Raw genomic sequence first — 27,566 nt, forward strand, 5'->3', positions numbered from 1 at the left:
TCAATGCTTATGTTGTCTTTTAGCACAGAAACCATGGACAAGCATCACATAATATGACAGATGAGAAATGAGAAAGGAATTATTTCCAGAGTGCCATGAATAAGTGTTAGATAAAATTCAGGATCCAGGCATTCCCAGAGAGCAGATAGAACAGAGTATAGTCAAGAATAAGCAACAGAAAGTAAATTAGAGTTTGATCTGGCTTACCAGAGCTATGCTACTAACAACAATAATGATGATGATGATAGTGTTATCTCTTATTAATACTATCAATAATATTAATATTATTATGAATAACAACTTACATTCATTACGTAGTTACCATAGCCAAAATAGTTCTAGAACTGTGTATCTGTTGTCTCATTTAGTTCTCACAATAATCCTGGGAGATGATACTGTTATTATCCTTGTTTTATAGGTGAAAACTTATGACTGCTTTGTGGATACAGTTAAGATCCATGAGAGTGGCAAGAAGTATAATGTTTACTTTTATGCCATAGTGTTTCAGACTATTCTTACCTATTTAGATTACCTCAGGGCTGTCACTTCAGCCTAGAGAATTTTCACTACCGTTATGTCACTGCTCACACAATTTGGTGAGTGCTTTTGTATCTTTTAGAGCTTATACTTCAGGCAGCAGCCATCTGTTGGGACAGCTGAAAGATGGCGAGAGGATTTGCTTCTGGATGGCCCTCAGCATCTGCCACCCAAGCACCAGAGAGAGGCTTCCAGAAGAAGACAGGTAGAGGAGACCATAGAGAATGAACAGTAAATTTAAACAGGATTATAGGCACCTACTGAGCTGGGAGCAGTAAGGCTGAGCAAAAATCAGATTCTTGTTTTGTTTCATGGTGTTTAAAACCTATCCTGACCTAAGATTAGCTCCTTTAGGGCTCTCACTGAAACCTTGGGTATTATCAGGAGCACTTGTTGCCTATTGGAAAAACTATATTTGGTATGTATGTTCTCTTATAAATGGTGGCCATTGTCTTTATGGTGTGAGAGAGGAAGAAATGAGTGGTTTCTGAGGGGATGGGGGCCGGAGGATCTTCCACCCAATGACAAGGACTAGCTCTCTACATCAGTAAGCTCGTAGAGCATAGGAAGGATCACCAAGAAATAAACTATTCAGAGTTCATGCTGGAGCTTGTTAGGGTTATATTGCCTGAGTTTTGGTGTATTGAGTTAAGATCTGTAGTTTTTCAAGCAAATGTTACAATACCCTGGTCTACTAAGATTTTTCCATGACTTAACTGAAGTCTGGTTTATTCCCATTAGAATTTTACCAGTGTCTGGGTAATTTCTATCTTGTAGTTTTATGTTATTTTAAAAACAGCCTTTAGGCAGCCAGCATTGTTAGGCTATATGAAAGAGATAAAGAGAAATTTCCTCTTGGCCCTTTTAATAGAGCAGAAAGAAAAGGAGGCATAAAGGGAGAAAGTAGGATTTGGGCTGAGGTTTTAAGGACTAAACTGTAGCTCTTTTGTGGTTTTTAGTTTGGGTCTATGAGGTTGGCCTAAGGGTATACTGTCATGTTTCATTCTACATTGTCATTTGTATACCCTGAGGTATGCAAGGCTCTTTCCTACCTCAGGCCTTTTGCATATGTTTTTTCCGTCTACTTGGATATTCTCCCCTTTTTTCTTCACAAAGCTGATCTCTCTTCATCCTTCAGGTTTCCACTTAAATTTTACCTCCTTAGAAAAGGCTGCTCTGAGCATCTTATCAAAAATAGGTCTCCACTCTTCTGCTTTTCTCTTTCTTCGCATTCTGTTTGCTTCCTTCTCAGGACACAAACAATTGGTAAGTATTTCTTTATTTACATGAATTAACCTGGAAGAAAACACTAACAATCAGAGGTTAAAGGGAAGTTGAAGTTTATTTCGTCCAGTTACAGTCTGTGGGATGTAGGGAAGCAGTGATCAAGGAGGTCTTGAGTTGGTGTTCCAAAGAGGGAGGGTAGGGAAAAGATTATATGGGCTGAAACAGCAGGTTGTTGGCTTCAATCCAAATGACCACTGACGAAGAATAGGGTCTGCAGACATGGTCTGGTGGTCTGACCACTGGCGTCAGTCTGTCTTTGTCTTTATCTTAATCAGCATAATAGGAACATTGGTAAAAGGTCAGTTGCAAAACATAATGTCACAAGTTAAGGATTACTGGTTACATATACATTACTCAAGTTTCCATTTCTCCTGAGAAACTGACGTGGGGTCAACAGAAAAGAATTTAGGCCTCAGTTAGCAAGAGAAAGTGCAGTTTCTTTTATAGCATTTAATATTTACCCCTTTCAATTGATACCTGTCTATAGGCAGTGCAAATGATTGATTAAGGGGGTTAATTAGATTAATTGTCCCATTTTGAGGCCAGAATGGCCGCTAGTCCTCATGATGGGACTTCCTCTCTGCTTATGTCAGAAGCATCAGAGACAATTATGACAAATCCTCTATGCACTTTCTCAAGAAGGAAGGGATCTCATTATACATCAGTATATATAACATTAGGCATAGTCTAGCAGGTTGCATTAGCGTAACTCGAGCAGGTGTGGTGCGTAAGCAGTGTGAGACACACATCATTATTATTTTAATTATAATCCATAATCTCATGCATATAATTATTATTATTATGACAAGCTGAACACCTGAGCACAGTAGTGAACCCAGACCATCAGGTAACCAACTGAACAGGTCGGTAAAAGGGAAATGAAACCAATTAAGGGATCCAGGAACTGGTTGACCTTTTAAGGATTTGGCTAGTTTTAAAATTTTAGAAGTTTCTAGTTCTACCTGAGGAGAAGTATTGATCCAAGTACAACAGAAGGTATTAGCCACAATACATGCTTCTCCTTGAGCAGCTAGCAAATAATCTAAAGCTATTCTATTATCCACAGTGACCAGGGCCAGAGAATCTAAAGATTTTTGTTGGGCTTAGACCTAACTATCCTTCTCATAGTCTGGAAGAGGTTTCTTATCATGTATTTGATGGGATTCAGGCAGGCCGCCCCAAGATGTGCCACTATGTTATGCAGACTATTTCAAGCTGAAGACAATAAAGGCTCAAAAGCCTCAGGAAGAACATCCGACCTTCCCCCCCAAAACTGCCTAAAGGACTTTAACATAGAAGGCCTGTTCCAGGAAGGAGCTCATATCATGTGATAGCTATAGTAGGATGTAAAATAGGTGTGATAAAAGGACACCAACAAACCCATTTTTTGGGCCTAGCAAAACCTGTTTAACATTTGCATTCCATCTCTATGTAGATTGTCTTCCTCCCCTTTGAAGTCCCAGATCTTTAACCCCAATGTCCTCCTTGTCTGTAGCTGAGCATACTTAAACAGGCGGACTTAGCCAGATGGCTGAGTTACTCAGTTTCTTCTGGGTTTTTCCCATGTATACATGCTGTTAAATTTTGTTTGATTTTCTCTTGCTAACCTGCCTCTTTGATTATTTAACCAGCCATAAGAACCTTAAGGAAAAGCGGTGGGGGGAATTCTCCCACTTCCCCGAAAAATTCATTCCAGGCTGTACTGATCCCAGCCAGGATCCCAATATTCTTCCTAACCTGGCCCCTTCCCTAGGGTTAACTCCTCCTGGTAAATCACACCATTGAGAGTGACTGTACCTGTTCTTCATAGTCGGCAGATTGTCATCAGGAAGATCATCTACGATAGACAGAACCCATTTTTTCGAAGAGCTAGAAGCAAAATAAGGGTCAGATTGTAAAATTATGAATGGTATGGTTAAATACCCAAGCAAACAGGTGCCTTCCGTACACTGGGAATCTAGGCAGGGAAAACCCCATGCCTGTCCTCTGTGTCCACAAACAAAGATAGATATATCCAGAGGGAGCAGGTAAAATTCCAGTACCTTCTTTAAACTTTATAGAGGCATTTACAAGTAGTAAGGTGGTTAGATTTTGAAACCATGGATAAGAAAGAGGCAAAGTGAGTTTCCCTTTGGTATACTTATGAATAGACAGAAGTGTGAGTGACCCTTGAGATTATGTTTTTTCTTTCTTATCCTTGTACGTCATGGTGTGTCTCGATCTTTATCAGTTCAGTTGAATCTCTTAGATGTTAAATATAGGAGGGACATAGGCTGGGAAAAAGATACAGTTTTTACAGTATCCTCACCAGATGGTACCATGACTGACAAGGTACAAGGGTAGATGCCAGGGTCATTTTGTTTATCTGAGGGCATGGGAAGAGGAATAAATTGAGGCTTTGTCAAGAAAAAAGTGGAAGGAACCAACTGAACTTGATAACTGAAATTAGGTGGTTTGGATTTGAAGGTAACCTTATACTTGGATATAGAGGAAAAATTAGTAACAGGAGTAACCAACAGATCATTACTCCCAGATAAACGACCCAGAGGGAATGAAGTGGCATATCCAGTGTTCAGTTAAATATCCAGCCGAAGCCAAAACCTGCGAGAACATACTATAGCATTGTTTTTCCTTGTAAGGCCACAATAATATAAAGAAAAGAATATAACTAGGCAAAACATGTCTGGGAAGGGTATAAATGCCTAGTCCCGCATCTTGGGTGAGCTGTCTACCTCGGATGTCGTCTGCTTCCTGGCCACGAGAGGGTGCTCTGGTTTTGGTTGGTTTCAGTCTCTTCTCGGTGACAGGTTCAGCAGTCCATTTAGAAGTAGGATCTGGAGCCTTTTTTAGATGAGAAACTTGTATCTGTGAATCAATGCCTTGTAACTTAGCTGTGCATGGATTGGTTAAAAGTACCTAATAGGGTCCCTTCCACTAAGGCTGGAGGGAGTTCTTTAATTGACATCTTTTCTAGGATACGAAGTTACCAGACTTTCAATCATGTGGGTGGCCTTCATCTCCTGGCAGCACACTGTTAAAGAAATCTTATAAAGTTAGAATTGGCCTGTAAGAGATTTGACAGTTCTGTATAATTGTGCACAAGATCCCCCTTTAAGAGGGTTGGCTGATAAGAGTCCTTCTCCGAATGCATTAGTCAACCAGTGAAGATCTTGAAAGGAGAAAGTTTATTTTTACCTGTTAGAGTTGAATGGGCGTTGAGCAATACCAGGGGCAAGGCTTTAGGCCATGGCAAAGTAAAAGCTGAGCAGATTTTTGCTGGTTGAGTTTTAATGCTACTATTTGTGCTCCACGAGTTCAGAGGACTGAGGATGGTATGCATAATTGAAATGCTGATAAATTGGCCAGATTTTACACATATTTTGAATAATTTGTCCTGTGAAATGGGTACTGTGATTGCTATGAAGCTCTTGAGGAACTCCCCAGGTAGGAGTAATTTGTTCCAGTAGTACTTTGGCTATTGCCGTGGCAGTGGCCTGTCTGCATGGAAAGGCTTCAACTCAATGTGAAAACATGCACTAAGAACTAAAACATAAGTATAACCTTGAGAAGGGGGAAGTTGAATAAAATCCATCTGCCATACATCAAATGGACCATCAGGAAGAGGAAAATGCCCCTGTATTCCATGTACAGATTTAGCAGAATTATACTGAGGACAGATTTTATATAACTGATAGACCTGATGGACAACAGCAGGTAAGGGTCCCCAGGTATATTGTTTAGCCCATTGGATCATCTTATCAGTGCTCCAATGGGTCAGATCATGAATGAAGGTTAAAATTTCCTTTTGAAGACTCCGTGGAAGAACCAGCTGCTGATTGGGCCCCTTCCGAAGGTGCTGGTCAAAATCAAAGTAACATCCCCGTCCTTCCCATTTCCTCCTTTCTTCCTCCAGAGACAGTGCTTGTGCTTTAAGCAAGTCTGATCCAAATCCAGATTTGGAGGCTAAAGAGAGACAGGGGCGTTGGGAGCATAGAAGCAACCTTTTGGGAGGCAGCTGACTTGGCAGCAATATCAGCCATTTTGTTTCCCAAGGACTCTTGATCTTGGCCTGAGGAGTGACCTTGAGTTTTCATGATTGCTACACCTCTAGGGACCTGAATGGCATCAAGCAATGCCAAAACATAATTTTTGTTTTTAACAGTTTATCCAGCCGAGGTAAGAAAACCTCTCTGTTTCCAAAGCATGCCAAAGTTGCATGCCACCCCAAAAGCATATCAGCTGTCTTTGTAAATATTTGCATTTTGTCTTTGGCCAAATTGCGAGCTCTAGTAAGTGCATGCAGTTAGGTCTGTTGAGCAGATCTGGCGTCAGCTAGTGGGACAGATTCAATAATTTCTGCTAAGGAGACAACTGCATATCCTGTATAATATTCCCTGCAGGGTCTTGTAAGTGGGACCCATCAGTGAACCATTCATAATCAGCATCAGGTATGGTGGTTGCTTGGAGATCTCACTGAGGTAACAAGCTGCTCAAAGTAATGCAGTCAAGAGAGAGATTTTTGTTGTGGAGAGGGAGTAGGGAAGCAGGGTTAAGTAGGTTGCAGGGAGAAATAATTAAATGAGGCAAGGAGAGGAGAAGAATTTCAGTTTGTCAGATGGCTAGGAGAAAAATGTTGAGAATTATGTGAGTTAAGGAGAGATTCAACAGAATGAGGAGCATGAATGGTAAAGGGGGATCCCATAACAATTTTTTCTGTACCCTTAATGAGAACTGAAATGGCAGCAACCACTTTGAGGCAAGGGGGAAGTCCCTGAGCAACAGGGTCTAATTGTTGGCTGTAATATCAATAGGTCTTTTTTGTCCTTGAGGCTGGATAAGAACACCAAAGCCATTTCCAGCCTGTTCATGGGTAAACAGGTGAAAGGGAAGATAATAATTAGGATGTCCTAGTGTTAGGGCTAGAGTTAATTGAGTCTTGATTTCTTTAAAAGATTGTTCAGCATCAGGGGTCCATTGGATAGGGTTGGGAGAGGAATTTTTAAGGAGATTATAAAGTGGCTGAGACATTGAAGAAAAATTAGGGAGGCAAGTTCAACAGTAGCCCATGTGTCTGAGGACTCCTGAGAGTTGTCTTTTTATTTTGGGAAGAGGGAAAGCTAATATGCTTTGCAGAAGTCAAGATTGAGGCCTTCTGGAATTAGGAGGTGTCCTGAAAAGTTTAACTGAAGTTAAATGAAATTGAAGTTTTTCCCTAGAAACCTTGTAGCTGTTAAGAGACAAAATCATGGAGCAAATGAAGGATATCAGTAAGGCAGGCTTCCTGAGAAGGGGAGCAGAAAAGTAAATCACATATTGGAGCAAAGTAAATTCGCAAGGGAAAGAGATGCTAGCCAAATCAGCCTTAAAAATTTGGGAAGAATATGTGGAGCTTTCAGTACATCCTCCAGGAAGGACAGTCCAGGGGTACTGTTGCCCTTTCCACGTGAAGGCAAAAAGATATTGACTGTCAGGGTCAGTGCTAAAGAAGACACTACAGAGGTCAATAACAGTAAAATGTGACTATCGAGAGGAACGTGGGCCAAAAGAGTATGAGGGTCAGGAATCACAGGGTATCAGGGAATTACTGTGTTATAAATGGCCCTAAGGTCCTGAACAAATTGCCATCCTCCATTATTGGGTTTGCAGATTGGTGAAATGGGGTTGTTACAAGGACTGGTGCAGGGAGTGATTCGTCCCTTTTGTGTATCATCTATTATAGGCTGTATGCCAGCAAGGGCTTCAGGGTTTAAAGGGTAGTGTTTAATGTTAGGAAGGGGCTTATTAGGATTTATTTGAATCTTAAGAGGAGGAGCAGAATAACTATGTCCGATGTCAGTGTTGGACTGAGCCCATAAATTGTCAGGTATCTCTTGGGTAACTGGGTGAACAGTGTCAGCATGGCTTACTGAATAGATGGAAATCTAAGTGGGAACTGTTTCTGTAGCATAATCTCCTGGTGAGGAAAGTTCAAGCATCATTTTTCCCTTTGGAGAGAAAGAGATATGAGCCTTATAGGTTTCTAAAAAGTCTCTCCCAAGGAGCTATATGAGAGCAGACAAGACAAGGAAGAAGCTGTGGCTTCCTGCTAGAGGCCCTAATTGGAAGGGGATAGGTAAAAACTTAGGTACTGATACAGGATTGTTATTGACCTCGACCATTTGAACAAATTCGGAATTCTGGGGAGAGGACATGGAAAGTGTGTCAGGGTTGAGGACAGGAAGGGTGGCTTCAGTATCAACCAGTGCTTGAACTAAATCATCCCAAATTTTTGTATCTATTTCCCCTAATTAGTCTGCTTTTAACAGGGGAAATGTCCCCTGTAATTCCCCAAAGCAGCCCTATTGTTGTGAAGGAGGCGGCTGAGGGGCCTTGTCAGGCTGGATGGAGTGCAAGCCACCGTTTATATTTTAGACAGTCCTTTTTAAAGTGTCCAGTACATTTGCAAAAGAAGCAAGCTTTTTAATTCTGGGGTCCCGAAGGATTTGGGGCCCCCTTTTTAAACTGTTTTAGTTGTAAAGTCCTAAGTTTGGCAGTCTTTTCTTGGTAGTCTAAGACTCGGGTTGTCTTGTTTCCTCTATCATTTTCTAAAGTCTTAGATAATTGATTAACTAGTGAAGCTAATTCATTAGGCTGTTTAGCTGGGTTTTTTTTGAGGAAGATTAGCCCTGAGCTGAGTACTGCCAATCTTCCTCTTTTTGCTGAGGAAGACTGGCCCTGAGCTAACATCCATGCCCGTCTTCCTCTATTTTATACGTGGGACACCTACCACAGCATGGCTTTTGCGAAGCGGTGCCATGTCCACACCCGGAATCTGAACCAGCAAACCCCGGGCCGTTGAGAAGTGGAACGTGTGCACTTAACCGCTGCACCACTGGGCCGGCCCAAGGCTGTTTAGCTTTAAATCATGTTGTTTAATCCGAGTATTGAGCACATCGGAGAGACCTGCCATAGCAATGGAATTAAATAGATATTGGGGTCTCATCAGTTAGCTCTTTTATTCCTGATTTTTTTTGAAATTTTTTTCGAATCTATTGAAATAATCAAGGACAGATTTGTCCTTTTTCTATACATAGCATTGGATGGCTTTCCACTTTACTTGAGGGGGAAAAATTTGGGGTAGAACCTTGAGCAGTTAGGTGGCTTGTTTCTGAGCCTTATCAAATCCTTGGGCCCCTGCAAGTTTAATATCGTCTCAAGGTCTTTTCCAAGAAACTGCCAACATCCATTTGCACGCTACCACATTTCCAACTAGCATAAGTATAAGCTGGTATAGGTTGGAGAAGCCTGGCTGCTAAGCATTTATAATCAGGCTGAAATGGTGTTCAAATTCATGAGAATTAGTTTTTGGATTTGGAAAGTCCTTTACCAGAGCCAAAAGTTCAGATTTGGTCCAAGGGGCATAAGTATCCTGGCAGTTATAATTTCCAGTGGGTTGGATTTTAAAAGAGACTGTTAAAGCAGTTTTAGAATTACCTGAAAGATTTAGAATTTCTGAGGCAGAAAAGAAAGGCAGCTCAGACAGAGTAGAAGAAGAAGAGGGAAGAGAAGGGTAGAGTGGAGAAAGAAGAAGAGGGATTGAAGGCAGAGAAGGCTCAGAAGAGTCACGTGCTCAGGGTTCAGAGGAGAGGGAAACTTCTAGAGACAGTTTAGTTTCACTTTTGTGAGTTTTAGAATCTTTTTCTAATTTAACTAAACGCTTGTTAAATTTGGAATTGTTTTCTCTAAAGGAGGCAATAGTAGCCTCATAATCCCACTTGGAAGCTTCACCATACCAACCAAAATAAGCTTCTGTTTGTTTTTGAGAAGTTCTATATTTTCGTTGCTCCAATTGTGTGCGCAAGTAAAGCAATTTAGGGATTTCAAAAGAGCCCCATTGAGGCCATTATAATTTTATTTATTTTATTTTTTATTTTTTATTTACTTATTTTTGGGGGGAAGATTAGCCCTGAGCTAAGATCTGCTGCCAGTCCTCCTCTTTTTGCTGAGGAAGACTGGCCCTGAGCTAAATCTGTGCCCATCTTCCTCTACTTTACATGTGGGACACCTACCACAGCATGGCTTGCCAAGCGGTGCCATATCCGCACCTGGGATTTGAACCGGCGAACCCCTGGCTGCCAAAGCAGAATGTGCAAACTTAACCACTGTGCCACAGGGCCTGCCCCATGGCCATTGTAATTTTAAATCATCCTGAGTTATCTTGGTCAAAAGATCCAGCCATCTACAGCTGACTTTTCTATATTTCTTATACATGTATCCAACTGGAGTACCTGAAAGAGATATTTCTGCCAGAGAAGACTAGAGTAGGGGTTCCCTATGGCACTCACCTTTGAAGACGTCCTTTCAGTGCCCTAAAAATTTGTAAGCTTCCCTATGACTGAAAATGAAAAGGCTTTTTTTCTGGAGGAAGCAGTCTCAAACCTTGACCAAGGCAGGAGGTTCAGACCGTGGACTCTTTACCTGAGAAATCTCTCAGAGCTGCCTAGAACACAGCTGAGCACAACAGGCTCTTGCAGGTGCCTTGCTTTGGTTTGAGGCGGCCACAGGAGAAGAGGAGGGTCACAGATCCCACTTCTGACACCAAATATGTTAAACCTGGAAGAAAACACTGAGTCAGACGTTCAAGGAAAGTTGAATTTTATTTCGTCCACTTACAGTCTGCAGGCTAGGGAAGTACCAATCCAAGGAGATCTTGAGTGGGTGTTCCAAAAAAGGGTAGGGAAAAGATTATATGGGCTGAAACAGCAGGATGTTGGCTTCAGTCCAAATTCCCTAGTGACTGTTAACAAAAAACAGGGTCTGCAGACATGGTCTGGTGGTCTGACCACTGGTGTCAGTCTGTCTTTATCTTGATCAGCATAATAGGAACATTGGTAAAAGGTCAGTTGCAAAACAAAATGTCACAAGTTAAGGATTACTGGTTACATATGTATTATTCAAGTTTTCATTTCTTCTAAAACTGATGTGGGGTCAACAGAAAATTTAGGCCTCAGTTAGCAAGAGAGAGTCCAGTTTCCTTTATAATGTTTAACACATTTCCCACTAATCTGTAAGCTTCATGAGGAGAAGCACCATGCCTATTTTGGTTGCGAGTGTATGGACAGCCTTTAGCACAGTGCTGGTACCTGGTAGTCTCTTGCTAAATATGTTTTGAATGAATTAGTCAATCAATCAAACATTTATTGAGCACTTGTTAGGTGTTAGCCATTATTTAGATACTAAATATCAGACATACAACTATGAACAAGACACAGCACTGACAGTCTAAAGAAGAGAGACTGACGCATAAGCAGATAATTATGAAGCAACGTAATTAGTGGTATATGGCATTAACTGAGCGTGGAAGAGGTGTACCTAGCCCTTACTATTCAATTGAGGGTGCAGCGTTGGTGGTGGGAACCTCTTCTTGTCCTTCTGCCACACTAGCCCTGAAAATCCTCTACCCGGGATCAGTGTTTTCTCTTAGGCTCCCAAGTAATCCAGCCTTATTGGAGAAAACACTTTAATAGTGTAGACTTATACCACATTCATGCTTAAGATTTATGATCACAGCTGGGTCCACAGTGCTGCTTAGCATTTTTCTTATTTGCCTTTTGTCAGCGCCCCTCTCATGGCCCACACTGATAATTCTCAACCTTAAACACTTCTTAAAGTTCTTGCATATTCCCATACTCTCAGACTTTCATAAAGAAAATGGAAGCCATCACACAATAACTATTTCAACCATTAACTTTTTTGCCATTCTTAACCTATTCCTACTGTCAGAGGAAAAGTTGTCTCTCTTTGGATCTATATTCTGGATTCTCTTGCCACCTTTTCTTCTGGGTCCCGTTTTGAATATTATATTGTGAGACTCTGGTTTCTGTTAAAATTCTCTGAAGAATGTTGCATCTTTTTTGTTTGTTTGTTTTAGCAGGCGATCAACCTGATTAAGTTCAGCCTATAAGTTCTGTTTCACTTTCTGTGAACAGTGGGTCCAGTGTTAGTTCCGTTCTCAAAGCTTTTATTGTATTCTTTTAGGTCTGTTTCATGCACACATGGTTCAGGGGTGGTTCTGGGATATGTGCCAGTTCATACACAGGATTAAGGGACCTACTTTTCTAGCTCACTCTTCTTTCAAGATACCCACCCCCTCCCTACACTCTCCAGATCCCATGGGCTGCATTTCCTAGAATTTTTAGTTACAGTTAGTGAGAGAGAGAGAGACATAGTGGGGTAATTCCTTCATCAGTGCTGGAAGTTGGTTTTTTAATGTTTTTGAAGGGAGAAAATAATTTCATTGTTGTTGTAGTAAAAGTACACTGAACCAAATCTGAACCAAACCATTGCTCCTAGGGGAGAAACAGAGGTAGGTTCCTGTGAACCTCTGACCACATTTTGGTCAACTAATCAATATATAACCTTGCTTTATGTGTCTTTATGTTTAAAGACACCTTATTTAATATATGTTGTTGATTCATTAACATTGAACTTAGGGCCAGCGGCACTGTAGCTCTTGTCTGAATGAAGCTTATCTAATACATTATTTTCTCTATAAGGCACATCACAGCCTTCTTATACTTGGAAATACTAGATAGTACTACAGCACTGTGCTTAAGGGCCGTTATAAACAATGAAATCACCAACAAAAAGCACAACAATGCAGAAAACTTGACACTAAGTAAAACTTGAAAAGGATACTTGTTTACAGTGTGAAGTATGAAACAAAGGCAGAGCATCACCTTGTTCAACCTCAGCTAACAACGTGCTCATCTGGCAACTCAGATTTTTCATAACTCTGTGCAAGTCTGCAAATGACCGCAAAAGCACCAAGAGTATTGATTTGGCAATTACAAATTTTAGCAACTAGGCCAATTTACAAATAAGGAATATGTGAATAATGAGGATTTCCTATAATTTACATACCATACAATTAATCCATTTAAAGGGTACAATTCAGTTTTTTGGTATATTCAAAGGGTTGTGCAAACATCGTCACAATCAATTTTAGAACATTTTCATCATCCCCAAAAACTCCTGTACCCATTAGCAGCCACTCCCTTTTCCCCCCTCATCCCCACCCCCAGCCCTTGGCAACCACTGATTTCTGTTTCTGTAGACTTGCCTATTCTGGACATTTCATATTAATGATATCATGCAATATGGCCTTTTGTGACTGGCTTCTTCACTTAGCATGTTTTCAAAGTTCATTGACTTTGTAGCATATAGCAGTACTTCATTCCTGTTTGTTGGATAATATTGCATTTTATGCATATGGCACATTTTATCCATTTTTCAGTTGATGGACATTTGGATTGTTTCTACTTCTTGGCTATGAAGAATAATGGTACTGTGAACAACTGTGTACAAGTTTTTCTGTGGATATATGTTTTCATTTCTCTTGGGTATACACCTAGGGGTGGAATTGTTGGGACATACGGTAACTCGATGCTTAACCTTTTGAGGAACTGCCAAACTGGTTTCCAAAGTGGCTGCACTATTTTTCATTCCCATCAGTAGTATATGAGGTTTCTAATTTCTCCACGTCCACACCAACACTTATTATTATCCATCTTTTTAATTATAGCTATCTTAATGGGTGTGAAGTGGTATTTCATTGTAATTTTGATTTATATTTTCCTGATGGTTAATGGTGAGCCTCTTTGCATGTGCTTATTGGCCATTTGCATATCTTCTTTGGAAACCTATCTGTTAGATCCTCTGCCCAATTTATAATTGGATTGTCTTTTGATTATTGAGTTATGTGAGAACTCATAATATATTCTACATACATGTCCCCTATTAGTTATATGATTTGCAAATGTTTTCTCCTATTCTGTGGATTGTCTTTTTACTTTCTTTATGGCTTGCTTTGTAGCACGAAAGTTTTTAATTTTAATGAAGTCTAAATTATCTACTTCTTTTGTTGTTTGTGCTTTGATGTCATATCTAAGAAACCTAATCCAAGGTCATGAAGATTTATTCTCTTAAGAGTTTTATATCTCCTACCTTTAGGTCTGTAATCCTCTTTGAGTTAATTTTCTCATATGGTGTTAGGTAGGGGTCTAACTTCATTCTTCTGCATGTGGATATTCAGTTGTACCAACACCATTTGTTGAAAAGACTATATTGCCCATTGAATTCTCATGGCACTCTTGTTAATAATCAATTGATTGTAAATATAAGGATTTATTTCAGAACTGAGTTCTATTCCATTGATGTATATGTCTATTCTTAGGCCAATGTCACACTGTCTTGATTCCTCTAGCTTTGTACTAAGTTTTGAAATCGGGAAGAGTGAATCCTCCAACTTTGTTCTTCTGTTTCAAGATCGTCTGAGCTATTCTGGGTCCCTTGCATTTTCGTATGAATTTAAGGATCACCTTGTCACCTTCTACAAAGAAGTCAGCTGAAATTTTGATGGAAATTGTATTAAAACTGTTGATCAAATTTGGGGAGTACTGCTGTCTTAATAATATTAAGTCTTCCAGTTCTGAACATGAGATAACTTTCTGTTCATTTAGATCATCTTTAATTTCTTTCAACAATGTTTTTTAAGTTTGAGTATAAAATTTATACTTCCTTTGTTAAATTTATTCCTAAGTATTTTTTGATGGTATTATAAATGGATTTTTCCCTTAATTTCATTTTCAGATTGTTCATTTCAAGTATCTAGAAATACAATTGCTTGTTATATAGTGATCTTGTATCCTGCAGCATTGCTGAGAGATAAATAACGTTTAAGCTAAACAGATAAAATTAATTTTAAGCTTTTATTTATAAAAGTTAGAGATCATAATTTGCCTCGTATAATGTCCGAGTAGGTATACCAAGTTATTTCATAAGGCTTTCTTAGTAATATGGGAAATTACCTCCAGTTTCCTCCCTGCCATATCAGTTGATTGTTATAATACTTTCGGGCTTTTATTCTCTGGACTCACACCCATCAAGAGAGTTGTATAAGTTGAAACTGAGTCTAGATTTGAGATATTAAGGGATCTGGCTTTTTATCCTGGATTCAATCCCAAGCACTCATGATAGAGCAGTTTCACTTTAGGAGAAGTTTCATTCTGAACATTTTGATTTGTTATTAGTTCATCCATGTTTTTGACCTGAATCTTGTTCTTTGGTTTATTGTTTTTTATTTGGTTAATTTCTTCAAAACTGCTCTCTTTCATTCTTTTTGGATTTTATTCTATTGGTTTTTTTTTGTTTTTTTAATCCAGTTGAGCTCAGGGTTACAGGAAAAAAGAATCAATAGATGAAAATATCAAAAGCATGCATGGGGCTAGCTGTTGGCAGTTTTTCATTTTGTGTGACTGGACATTCTAACAGGTTTATGATGAATATCAATCAGGATTGAACACTGAATTCCAAACTCCACTGGCACTTCAGTCTGGAGTAGATCAAGAAGAAGACAAGAAAGAGGTATGTAATGATATCTGCTTTTGGACATCAGTATTTATACTATGATAGTATATATAACAGTTTATGTGAATAGAATAGTATTACATAAATATGTAAATTGGAAACAATTTGTTGTGTCCTAACACATTAAGAGCTAATACTGCAATTTCATAGATAAGGCAAAGAAGTTGCTTGAGTCATTTTAATATGTTGGACTTCTCTTCCAAACTCCTAGGATGTAGGGTACCTTGATGTAAAATCTGATAGATTCTGATCCTAGTGAATTTCTCCAGTTAGTGATCTTTGCCACAATAACTCATTTAAAGGAAGAGTTTTAATTTATGGCTTCCTTTTTTAAATTTTCAATAGTTTAAACCAATAGTTTTTAACACTGGCCATGTACCAGAATCATATGTGGAGCTTTTTTCAAAATACGCTTGCCTGGACTCAAACCAGATATACTGAATCAGTATCTGAAAATGTAGGTCTGGGGCATCTGTGTTTTTAAAAAATACCACTGATGAGTCAGCATCATGGTGGAATGAACTTGCCTGGGACTCTCTCCCCTCCAACATACAACAAAAAGGGACATCCATAGTCCAACAGAAGACATCCTAACAACACAGAAACATTGGAGAGACATGCAGCCACACAACGGAGGGTGGAGAGACTGGAACCCCCCTCAGAGGAGCTGGAATGGGGTAAGAGAGAACTTGGCTCCCTCCCCTAAAGACTGCGGTAGCTGCGGGAGGCTCTGAGAGGGAAGGAGCGGGGGAGGGGTCCCTCATTCACGGGATCACCCAGGACTCCCACGGGCCCTTGGAGCCTATAGGGAAGCCCTCTGATGGGGAGAAAGCTTTCGCATGGAGGGACCTTGTCAAGCCAAGACCCCAGGAGACCACAGAGTGAGAGCTGATCAAGAAATCCTGGAATGCACATGGGAGAAAGTACCCCTACCGCTCACCCGCTCAGTGCAGCTCCAGCCCCTGGGATCTCAGCTGAAGGCAGAGGGCTCAGAATGGGTGGCTGTCGACCCCCACCCAGTGGTGATAGGCTGTACCTGCAACTGAATAATATCATAATGAGAAAGAGCTGACCTTCCAACATCAGACACTACATCAAATCTCCAGACCAAAGAGAAAACGACAAGCACCCAGAACTCAGTCCTGAGAACCCAGAAATATGTAAGCTAAATGACAATGAATTCAAAATAGCTATCATCAAAAAAATGAGGTAAAAGAGAATGTAGAGAATTCAGTGAGTTCAGGAGCTACTTCACAAAAGAGACTGAAACTGTAAAGAAGAATCAATCAGAAATATTAGAGATGAAAGACACAATGGAAGAGATAAAACAAAATACGGATTCCCTGAGTGCTTGAGTGGACATCATAGAAGAGCATATCAGCTTAATCGAAGATAGACATGTCGAAATGCTCCAAATAGAGGAGGAGAGACAACTAAGACTAAAAAGAAATGAAGAAAGTCTCCAAGAAATATCCGACTCAATGAGAAAATGCAACATAAGAATTACAGGTATTCAAGGTGAAGAGAATGAGAATGGAGCAGAAAGCATGTTCAAAGAAATAATAGCAGAGAACTTCCCAAATCTAGGGAAAGAGGGGGAAATACGTGTGGAAGAAGCTTCCAGATCTCCTAGATTTGTCAATGTAAAAAGACCTACTGCAAGGCATATAGTAGTAAAACTGGCAAAAATGAATGACAAAGAAAGAATACTCTGGGCAGCAAGGCAGAAGAAAATAACCTACAAAGGAACCCCTGTCAGGCTTTCAGCAGATTTCTCGGCAGAAACCTTACAAGCTAGGAGAGAATGGAATGACATATTCAAATCTTTAAAAGACAAGAATCTTCAGCCAAGAATACTCTATCCAGCAAAAATATCCTTCAGATATGAGGGAGAAATTAAATCTTTCCCAGACAAACAAAAGGTAAGGGACTTCCTGTCCACGAGACCTCCTCCCACAAGGAATCCTCAAGGCCCTCATACCTGAAAAAGAAATAAAAGGAGAAAGGGGTCGCAAAACACAGAGTAAGGAGATAAATAGGTAGGAAGAATCGGAATAGGATAGCAAATATTCAACTCTAGGATTAGGCTAAAGGGAAGGAAAAAACCAAAAAGAAGACAATCTTGTCACTTTAGTCACAAACTCACAACACAAGTTGGAATAAGATATGAGAAAAACAACTTAGGAGGGGAAGAGGAAAGGGACTGAATTGGTTTAGACTAAGGAAATAAGAGGGCATCAGAAAATGGACTATATTATACACAAGATTCTGAATATGAACTTCAGGGTAACCACTAAACCAAAAAGCAGAACAGAGACACAAAAATAAATAAGGAAAAAACAAAGAAACACATCATAAAAAGCTACATAATTCAGTGAGTAGACCAAAACACACAGGACAAGAAACAAAGGAAATGCAGGAAAACTGGAAAACAAGTGATATAGTGATAGCATTAAGTCCTCACTAATCAATACACATCAATAATCACCCTAAACATAAATGGATTGAATTCTCCAATAAAAAGACAAGAGTGGTGAGATGGATTACAGAACAAGATCTAACAATTTGCTGCCTCCAGGAAACACACCTCAGCTCCACTGACAAACACAGGCTCAGAGTGAAGGGGAAGATGATACTCCAAGCTAATGGCAAACAAAAGAAAGCTGATATCGCAATACTTCTATCAGACAAATTAGACTTCAAGATAAGGCTGGTAAAGAGAGACAAGGAGGGGCAGTATATAATGATCAAAGGGACACTCCATCAAGAAGAAATAATGCTTATAAATATCTGTGCACCCAACACAGAAGCACCAAAGTTCATAAAGCAACTATTAACAAACCTAAAAGAAGATATTAAAAATAACGCAATAAGGGGCTGGCCCCGTGGCCAAGTGGTTAAGTTCGCGCGCTCCGCTGCAGGCGGCCCAGTGTTTCGTTGGTTCGAATCCTGGGCGCGGACATGGCACTGCTCATCAAACCACGCTGAGGCAGCGTCCCACATGCCACAACTAGAAGAACCCACAACGAAGAATACACAACTATGTACCGGGGGGCTTTGGGGAGAAAAAGGAAAAAATAAAATCTTAAAAAAAAAAAAATAACGCAATAATAGTAGGGGACCTCAACACCCCACTCACTTCAATGGCTAGATCATCCAGACAGAAAATCAACAAGGAAACAGTGGAATTAAAAGCTAAACCAGTTGGACTTAATAGACATATATAGAACACTCCAACCAAAAACAGCAGAATACACATTCTTCTCAAGTGCACATGGAACATTCTCAAAGATAGACCATATGTTGGGAAACAAGGCAAGCCTCTATAAACTTTAAAAAATTGAAATAATAACAATCATAATGCTATAAAGCCAGAAACTACAAAAAAAGAGCTGAGAAAGGGACAAAGACGTGGAGACTAAACAACATGTTATTGAACAAGCAATGGATCATTGAAGAAATTAAAGGAGAAATCAAAAAATATCTGGAGACAAATGAAAATTATAACATACCCTACCAACTCATATGGGATGCAGCAAAAGCTATATTAAGAGGGAAATTCATCGCAATACAGGCACACCTTAACAAACAAGAAAAATCCCAGATAAGCAATATCAAATTACACCTAACTGAATTATAAAAAGAACAAAGCCCAAAGTCAGCAGAAGGAGAGAAATAATAAAAATCAGAGCAGAAATAAATGCTATTGAATCAAAAAAGGCAGTAGAAAGGATCGGTGAAACAAAGAGCTAGTTCTTTGAGAAGATAAACAAAATTGACAAACCCCTAACCAGACTTACAAAGAAAAAAAGAGAGAAAGCTCAGATATACAAAATCAGAAATGAAAGAGGAGAAATAACAACAGACTCCACAGAAATACAACAGGTTATAAGAGAATACTACAAAAGACTATATGCCAACAATATGGATAACCTAGAGGAAATGGATAAATTTTTAGACTCTTAGAACCTCCCAGAGCTGAGTCAAGAAGAAACAGACAATCTGAATAGACCAATCACAAGGAAAGAGGTTGAACCATCTTTCAATCTCTTTTCAATCAAGAGATTGAACTCATCTTTCCAAAGAGATTAAGACCATTTGTTTATTGTAATCAAAAGCATCCCAAAGAATAAAACCCCAGGACCAGACAGCTTTCCAGGGTATTTTACCAAACTTTCAGAGAGGATGTAATACCTATCCTTTTCAAGCTATTCCAAAAAATTAGGGAAGATGGAAGACTTCCTAACACATTCTATGAGGCCAACATCATTCTGATACCAAAGCCTGACAAGGCCAACACAAAAAAGGAGAACTACAAGCCAATATCGCTGATGAACATAGACACAAAAATCCTCAACAAAATTTTAGCAACCCAAATTCAGCAATACATCAAGAGTATCATACATCATGATCAAGTAGGATTCGTACCAGGGACAGAGGGGTGGTTCAACATACGCAAGTCGATCAATGTGATACACTACATCAACAAATTGAGGACTAAAAACCAGATAATCATCTCAATAGATGGAGAGAGCATTTGACAAGATCCAACAGCCATTTATGATAAAAACTCAGCATAATGGGGATAGAAGGAAATTACCTCAACATAATAAAGGCTATATATGACAAACCCACAACCAACATCATACTCAATGGGCAAAAACTGAGCACCATCCCCCTGAGAACAGGAACAAGACAAGGATGCCCACTATCACCACTCTTGTTCAACATGGTACTGGAGGATTTAGCCAGAGCAATTAGGCAAGAGAAAGGAATAAAATAAATCTAAATAGGGAGTGAAGAAGTGAAACTCTTGCTGTTTGCAGACAACATGATCTAATATATAGAAAACACCCAAAAATCCATTGGAAAACTAATAGAAATAATTAACAACTACACTAAAGTTGCAGGGTACAGAATCAACTTACAAAAATCACTTGCTTTTCTATACTCCAATAACAAAGAGAACTCAAGAAGACAATTCCATTTGCAATCACAACTAAAAGAATAAACTACCTAGGAATAAATTTAACCAAGGAGGTGAAAGACTTATACAATGAAAACCATAAGACGTTACAGAAAGATATTGATAATGACATAAAGAGATGGAAAGAGATTCCTTGCTTGTGGATTGGAAGAATAAATATAGTTAAAATGTCCATACTACCCAAAGCAGTCTGCAGATCCATTGCAATCCCATTCAGAATCCCAATGACATTCTTCACAGAAATAGAGCAAAGAATCCTAAAATTCATATGGGCAACCAAAGACCCTGAATTGCTAAGGCAATTCTGAGAAAAAAGAACAAAGCTGGAGGTATCACAATCCCTAATTTCAAAATGTACTACAAAACCATAGTGATCAAAATGGCATGGTACTGGTACAAAAACAGGCACACAGATCAATGGAACGGAACTGAAAGCCCCGAAATAAAACCACACATCTATGGACAGCTAATCTTCCACTAGGGTGACAAGAAGATACAATAGGGAAAAGACAGTCTCTTCAATAAATGGTGTTGGGAAAACTGGACAGCCACATGCAAAAAAATGAGGGTAGACCACTATCTCATGCCATACACAAAAATAAACTCAAAATGGATCAAAGACTTGAAGATATGTCCTGAAAGTATAAAACTTCTGGAAGGTAATATCGGTAGTACACTCTTTGACATCGAACTAAAACAGATCTTTTTGAATACCATGTCTTCTCAGACAAGGGAAACAAAAGAAAAAACAAACAAGTGGGAATACATCAGACTAAAGAGCTACTGCAAGGCAAAAGAAACTAGAATCAAAACAAAGAGACAACGCACCAATTGGGAGAAAATATTTGCAAATCATATATCTGATAAGGGATTAATCTCCATAATATATAAGGAGCTCACATAACTGAACAATAAAAAAACAAACAATCTGATCAAAAAATGGGCAGAGAAGATGAACAGACATTTTCCCAAAGAAGATAGACAGATGGCCAATAAACACATGAAAAGATGTTCAACATCACTAATCGTCAGGGAAATGCAAATCAAGACTATACTAAGATACCACTTTATGCCTGTTAAAATGGCTATAATCACTAAGACTAAAATTAACAAATGTTGGAGAGGGTGTAGAGAGTAGGGAACCCTCATACGCTGCTGGTGGGAATGCAAACTGGTGCAGCCACTGTGGAAAATATTATGGAGATTCCTCAAAAAACTAAAAATAGAACTACTGTGTGACCCAGCTATCCCACTACTGGGTATCTACCCAAACAATTTGAAATCAACAATCCAAAATAACATATGCACCCCTATGTTCATTGCAGCAGTATTCACAATAGCCAAGACATGGAAGCAGTCCAAGTGCCCATCGACTGATGATTGGATAAAGAGGATGTGGTATATATACACAATGGAATACTACTCAGCCGTAAAAAAGACAAATTCATCCCATTTGTGATAACATGAAAGGACCTGGAGGGAATTAAGCTAAGTGAAATAAGCCAGTCTGAGAAAGACAAACACCAGATGATTTCACTCATATGTGGAATATAACCAAATACATGGACAAAGAAAACAGTTCATTGGTTACCAGGGGAAGGGGGCTGGGGGGGTGGGCACAGTGGGTGAAGGGGAGCACTTATGTGGTGACAGTCAAGAAATACTGTACAACTGAGATCTCACATTGATGTAAACTATTATGAACTCAATAAAAAAAAATACCACTGATGATTGTCATGTATCCTCCATATTGAGAACTATTAGAGTTTTAATATTTTTTACTGAAGGAATACAAGCTGCTCAAAGGGCGAAAACATGTCCGTGTATACTAGTAACCTTTGAGTAGCTTATGTCCTTAAAAGAAAATATATAAATCCGGAGTATGAACAGATCACACACAGGATGGCAGCACTTGCTTTTATTGTACTTTGTTCTCTTTAGAAGTATGATGCTCTGATATTCCTCAGTCCTTCCCTCTTCCACACCATTCCATGCTAGGCTTAGAGCATGCTATTGTGGTGTGGTTTTAATTTTGAAAAGTTAAAGTGACTATTGTTCTGTTATAAAATGCCTCTCATATGCTTTCTGTGTTCCTGCTTCTCTGGTACTTACTACTTGGGAACTCAAAGTAAGTATAGTAGATATATCTTATCATATCAAATACAATCTTATTCAAGTCCTGTTGACAAGGGACTATATTAAGGGCAAACTAAATTAGTAGTTCTTTCTCTGATTTGTCAGTAACATCTAGTAGCTATGTGCTTGAAAATATAAAGCTCTTGCTGTATGCGATATTATCTTGAGTCACTATAAATAGAAGGAAATTAAGGACTTATTTCCATGTGACTTCTGTATCATTAGTTTTTTTGTCTATGGCACAAAGTTGTTTTCCTTCCCTGGAAAGTCCTCTGAGAGCAGAATCTTAACAATTTTAACTTCTTTCCTTTAGCGTCAAAAGCAATACCTGAGATATAGACGACTTTTCATGGATATTGAAAGAGAACAAGTAAAAGAACAACAAAGGCAAAAAGAACATAGGAAGAAAATTGAAAAGTGAGTTTTTTAATCCTCATTGTGAGCCTTAAATTATCAGTTAAGATGATTTTGGAAACTAAGTTTTAGAAATAATCAGGCAGTGGTTTGCCTTCTGATCCATAGTGGAAACAACTATGTTTGATCTGGGTAGAAATATTGAAAGATGGTTAAGAGCTATGTTTTTTTTTAATAGACTTCATTTTTTTGGAAAAGTTGCAGGTTCACAGCAAAATTAAGCAGCAAGTACAGAGTTCCCATTTACCCTCAGCCCCATACGTGGATTGCTTATCTCACTATCAACATCCTCTACCACAGTGGTACATTTGTTACAACTAATAAACCTACACTGACACATCATAATTCATATTTTACATTAGGATTCACTCTTGGTGTGTAACATTCTTACAAATTTTGACAGATGTATAATGACATGTATCCATCATTATAGTATCATGCAGAATAATTTTACTGCCCTAAAAATGCTTTGTGTTCTACCTGTTTATCTATTTCTCCCTCAACTCTTGGCAATCACTGATCTTATTGTCTCCATTATTTTCCCATTTCCTGAATGTCACATAGTTGGAATCATACAAACGTGTAGCCTTTTTAGATTGGCTTCTTTCACTTAATATGCATTTAAGATTCCTCCAATGTCTTTTCATGGCTTGATAGCTCCTTTCCTTTTAGTGCTGAATAATATTTTATTGTCTGGATATACCACAGTTTATTTATCCATTCACCTACTGAAGGACATCTTGGTTGCATCCTAGATTCGGCAGTTGTGAATAAAACTGCTATAAACATCAGGTACAGGTTTTGTGTTAGCATAAGTTTTCAACTCCTTTGGATAAATAGCAAGGAGTGTGTTTGCTGGATTGTATGGTAAGAGTGTGTTTGCTGGATTCTTCTCTTATAAGAAACTGTCAAACTTTTTTCCCAAGTGGCTTTACCATTTTGCATTCCACCAGCAACAAATGAGAATTCCTGTTGCTCCACATCCTTGCCAGCATTTGGTGTTGTCAGGGTTTTGGATTTTGATTATTCTAATAGGTATGTATTAGTATCTCATAGTTTTAATTTTGCAGTTCCCTAATGATTTATGATGTGGAGCATCTTTTCCATATGCTTATTAGCCATTTGTATTTCTTCTTTGGTGAGGTTTCTTCCTAGGTCTTTGGCCCATTTTTTAATTGGGTTATTTGTTTTCTCATTATTGAGTTTTAAGAGCCCTTTGTATATTTTGGATAACAGTCCTTTCTCAGATATGTCTTTTGCAAACATTTTCTCCTAGTCTGTGGGTTACATTCTCATTCTTGACATTGTCTTTCAGAGAGCATAATTTTTTAATTTTAATGAAGTCCAGCTTATAATTATTTCTTTCATGTATCTTGCCTTTGGTGTTGTATCTAAAAAGTCATTGTCATACCGAGAGTCACCTAGATTTTCTCCTGTATTATCTTCTAGGAGTTTTATAGTTTTGTGTTTTATGTTTAGCTCTGTGATCCATTTTGAGTTAATTTTTGTGAGGAGTGTAATGTCTATATCTGGATTTATTTTTTTGCACATAGATGTTAGTTATTCCTGTACCATTTCTTGAAAAGACTATCTTTGCTCTATTGTATTGCCTTTTCTCTTTTGTCAGAGATCAGTTAACTTCATTTATGTGGGTCTATTTCTGTTCCATTGACCTATTTGTCTATTCTTTTGCCAATATCATACCATCTCAAGAGGGAAGTGATGCCTATAAGAGACTCATTTTAGCTTTAAGGACACACATAGGGTGAAAACAAAGGGATCAGAAAAGATATTCCATGCAGATTGTCACCAAAAGAGAGCGGAAGTGTCTGTCCTTATATAAAAAAAAATAGACCATAAGTTAAAAACGGTCATGATAGACAAAGAAAGTCATTATATAAAGATAAAGGGATCAGTTCATCAAGATGATATAACAGTTGTGAATATTCATGAACTAATATAGGAGCACCTAAATACATAGAGCAAATACTAACAGAACTGAAGGGAAAAAAAAACAGCAATACATTAATAGTAGGGAACTTTAATACCCCTCTTTAACAATGGATTGATCATCCAGACAGAAAATCAAAAAGGAAACAGCAGGTTTGAACAACACTGTAGACCAAATGGATCTATGCAGAACATTCTGTCCAACACCAGCAGAATACACATTCTTCTCAAAAATGCACAGAACATTCTCCAGGATAGATCATGTATTAGGCCATAAAAAAGTCTTAACAAATTCAAGAAAATTGAAATTATATCAAGTATCTTTTCCAGTGAAAAGATGGTTTGAAACTAGAAATCGGTAACGAGGAAAATTGGAAAATTCACAAATACATAGAAATTAAATAACACACTCCTGAACAACCAATGGATCAAAGAAGAAATCAAAAGAGAAATAAAAAAAATCTGAGACAAACAAAAGTGGAAACACAACATGCTAAAACTTATGGGATGCATCAAAAGCAGTTCTAAGAGGAAAGTTTGTAACTATCAATGCATTCATTAAGAAAAAAGAAAGATCTGGGGCCGGCCCGGTGGTGCAGCGGTTAAGTGTGCACATTCCGCTTCGGCAGCCCGGGATTCGCTGGTTTGGATCCTGGGTGCGGATGTGCACTGCTTGGCAAGCCATGCTGTGGTAGGCGTCCCACATATAATGTAGAGGAAGATAGGCACGGATGTTAGCTCAGGGACTAATCTTCCTCAAAAAAAAAAGAAAAGAAAAGAAAAAAGAAAGATCTCAAATAAACAACCTAACCTTACCCCTGAAGGAACTAGAAAAAGAAAAGAAACTGAAGGTTAGCAGAGGGAAGGAAATAAAGATCAAAGCAGAAATAAATGACTTAGAGAATAGCAAAAAAATAGAAAAGATCAACAAAACTGAGTTGGTTTTTTGAAAAGGCAAACAAAATTGAAAATCCTTAGCCAGATTAACCACAAAAAAAGAGTACTCAAATAAATAATAAAATTATAACAATATAATTATATAACAATAATTTATAACAATGTAATTCCTATCTTCTAGGTTGTTGATAGAATTAAATGGAGAAGTTTATGTAAAATACTTTACGTTGTACCTGACATGTAATAAAATCAATAAATAGTACCTATTACTACCACAATGATGATGGTAGTGATTATGATGAAGAGGAGGAGGAGGATAATAATAATGGTAATGATGATCATAGTGAATAGGATGAGCACCAAGGGAGGCCAAACAAATGGAGAAAAGGAGACAAAAATAACAATTCTAATGCTACATGAAAAGTGAGATGGGGCGCTGGCCCCGTGGCTGAGTGGTTAAGTTTGCACACTCTGCTTCAGTGGCCCAGGGTTTCACCACTTCAGGTCCTGGGCATGGACCTAGTGCTGTTCGTCAGGCCGTGCTGAGGTGGCGTCCCACATAGCACAACCAGAGGCGCTCACAACTAGAATATGCAAGTATGTACTGGGGGGCTTTGGGAAGAAGAGAAAAAAAAAAGTAAAAAAAGATTGGCAACAGATGTTAGCTCAGGGCCAATCTTTAAAAAAAAAAAGGAATTGTCTTTGGATGATGGGAAAAAATCATTTTTTTCTGTTCTTTCTGCATTTCTTAATTTTTCAAACTTTTAATCATTAGTATATTTGACTTTGGGAGCCTAAGCGATATCTGCATTGTAAGGGGCCCCTTGCTCCTGAATATCCTCTTTCTTTTACGTTAGAGAGTACAAGGACTTTGGAAATTTTTGTGTGGCAATCCACTGGTGAGAATGTTTTCCTGTGAGGTGTTTAATAGTTCCTTTGGTATGTTTTTATTCTCACATGCTTTTCTTCCCTTGTGATAGGTTAATAACACTATTGTCCTAAAAGTAACTTGACAAAAACTGCTGCAATAAAAAAGTGTGTGTGTATATGTGTATTTTGGATTAGGGTAGAGGAGGCTTGGAAAAATCCTCATGAGATTGTCTAGGGCAGCCTTTAGGCAGGATTCTATTTAAATATTTCAAGGCTCTTTTCTGTTCTTAATCTTCTTTAGGACTGTAATATATAATCTGCCTGGATAACAGTTTCAGAACCTGAGGACGTTGGCTCTCGGAAAGTGCGTTCTTATATGTAGGACAGATTTGTCTTAAACTATAACCTGGTGGTTTAGCCGTAATTATGATCTGATCTGTATCAAAAAACCTTTCAGTTCTGTAGTGCCCATATGTAAGCATTTTACAGACTCATCAGGCAAAAGACAATGGAAATTTAGTTCAGTTCATTTAACTGAAGCCAAGACGTCCCGTTGTGGGCGTTTTTCTGTCTAACCTAAATCTTCTTATGACGTACCTACCACATGGCATAGTCAATGGGGATTTTTCTTCAGCTATACTGCTGACCCTCTTTGAAAGCTTTTTTATTTAAAGCTTTTGTTTTATTGCAATTTTTCTCACTGGATAACGTTTTTCTTCTTGTACTTATACTCTTGACCCTAGCGAAAATATGAAGGTTTCTGTCTTACAGATGGTATCAGAAAATTAAATCTTGTTGTTGATAGTTTGCAAATAATTAAAAATTATTTTTTTGCTTTTTCCTTGTTGTAGAAACTATATCACTTATGCCTTCTTTGCATGGAGGATATATGATTTAACTTAAATCCACTTTAGCATTCTGAAATAAACAAACATCTGCTTTCTAAACAGGAATTGATAATAACTGCTTTACCTCACCTAGTTGTTATAAGAATCAAATGATATGTTTTCATTCATTTATTGAGCAGCTATTTATTGAGTGTCTGTTAAGTGATGGACATAATGCTAAACTTAGGAAGTGC

The 27,566-nt window shown here is 38.5% G+C and overlaps 1 protein-coding gene and 1 long non-coding RNA gene across 8 annotated transcripts in view; one reads left to right on the plus strand and one right to left on the minus strand.

The window, feature by feature from the left end:
- Positions 1-27,566, plus strand: part of CCDC15 (coiled-coil domain containing 15) — a 76,558-nt gene that overhangs the window by 31,832 nt on the left and 17,160 nt on the right. For all 7 annotated transcript variants that reach the window (XM_023645074.2, XM_070272915.1, XM_023645075.2 and 4 more), the window contains 3 exons: positions 620-742; positions 15,136-15,228; positions 22,668-22,771. In XM_023645074.2, coding sequence (XP_023500842.1) covers positions 620-742; positions 15,136-15,228; positions 22,668-22,771 — 320 coding nt within the window. The remainder of the gene's footprint in view (positions 1-619; positions 743-15,135; positions 15,229-22,667; positions 22,772-27,566) is intronic.
- LOC111774241 (uncharacterized) lies at positions 1,861-8,731 on the minus strand. The gene is made up of 4 exons (XR_002809110.2): positions 8,591-8,731; positions 4,557-4,689; positions 3,622-3,693; positions 1,861-2,090 (listed from the first exon to the last, which is right to left on the minus strand). It is a non-coding gene; the product is annotated as an uncharacterized lncRNA (long non-coding RNA).

The sequence above is a fragment of the Equus caballus genome, chromosome 7 (genome assembly GCF_041296265.1).
Source record: "Equus caballus isolate H_3958 breed thoroughbred chromosome 7, TB-T2T, whole genome shotgun sequence".
NCBI lineage: Eukaryota > Metazoa > Chordata > Mammalia > Perissodactyla > Equidae > Equus > Equus caballus.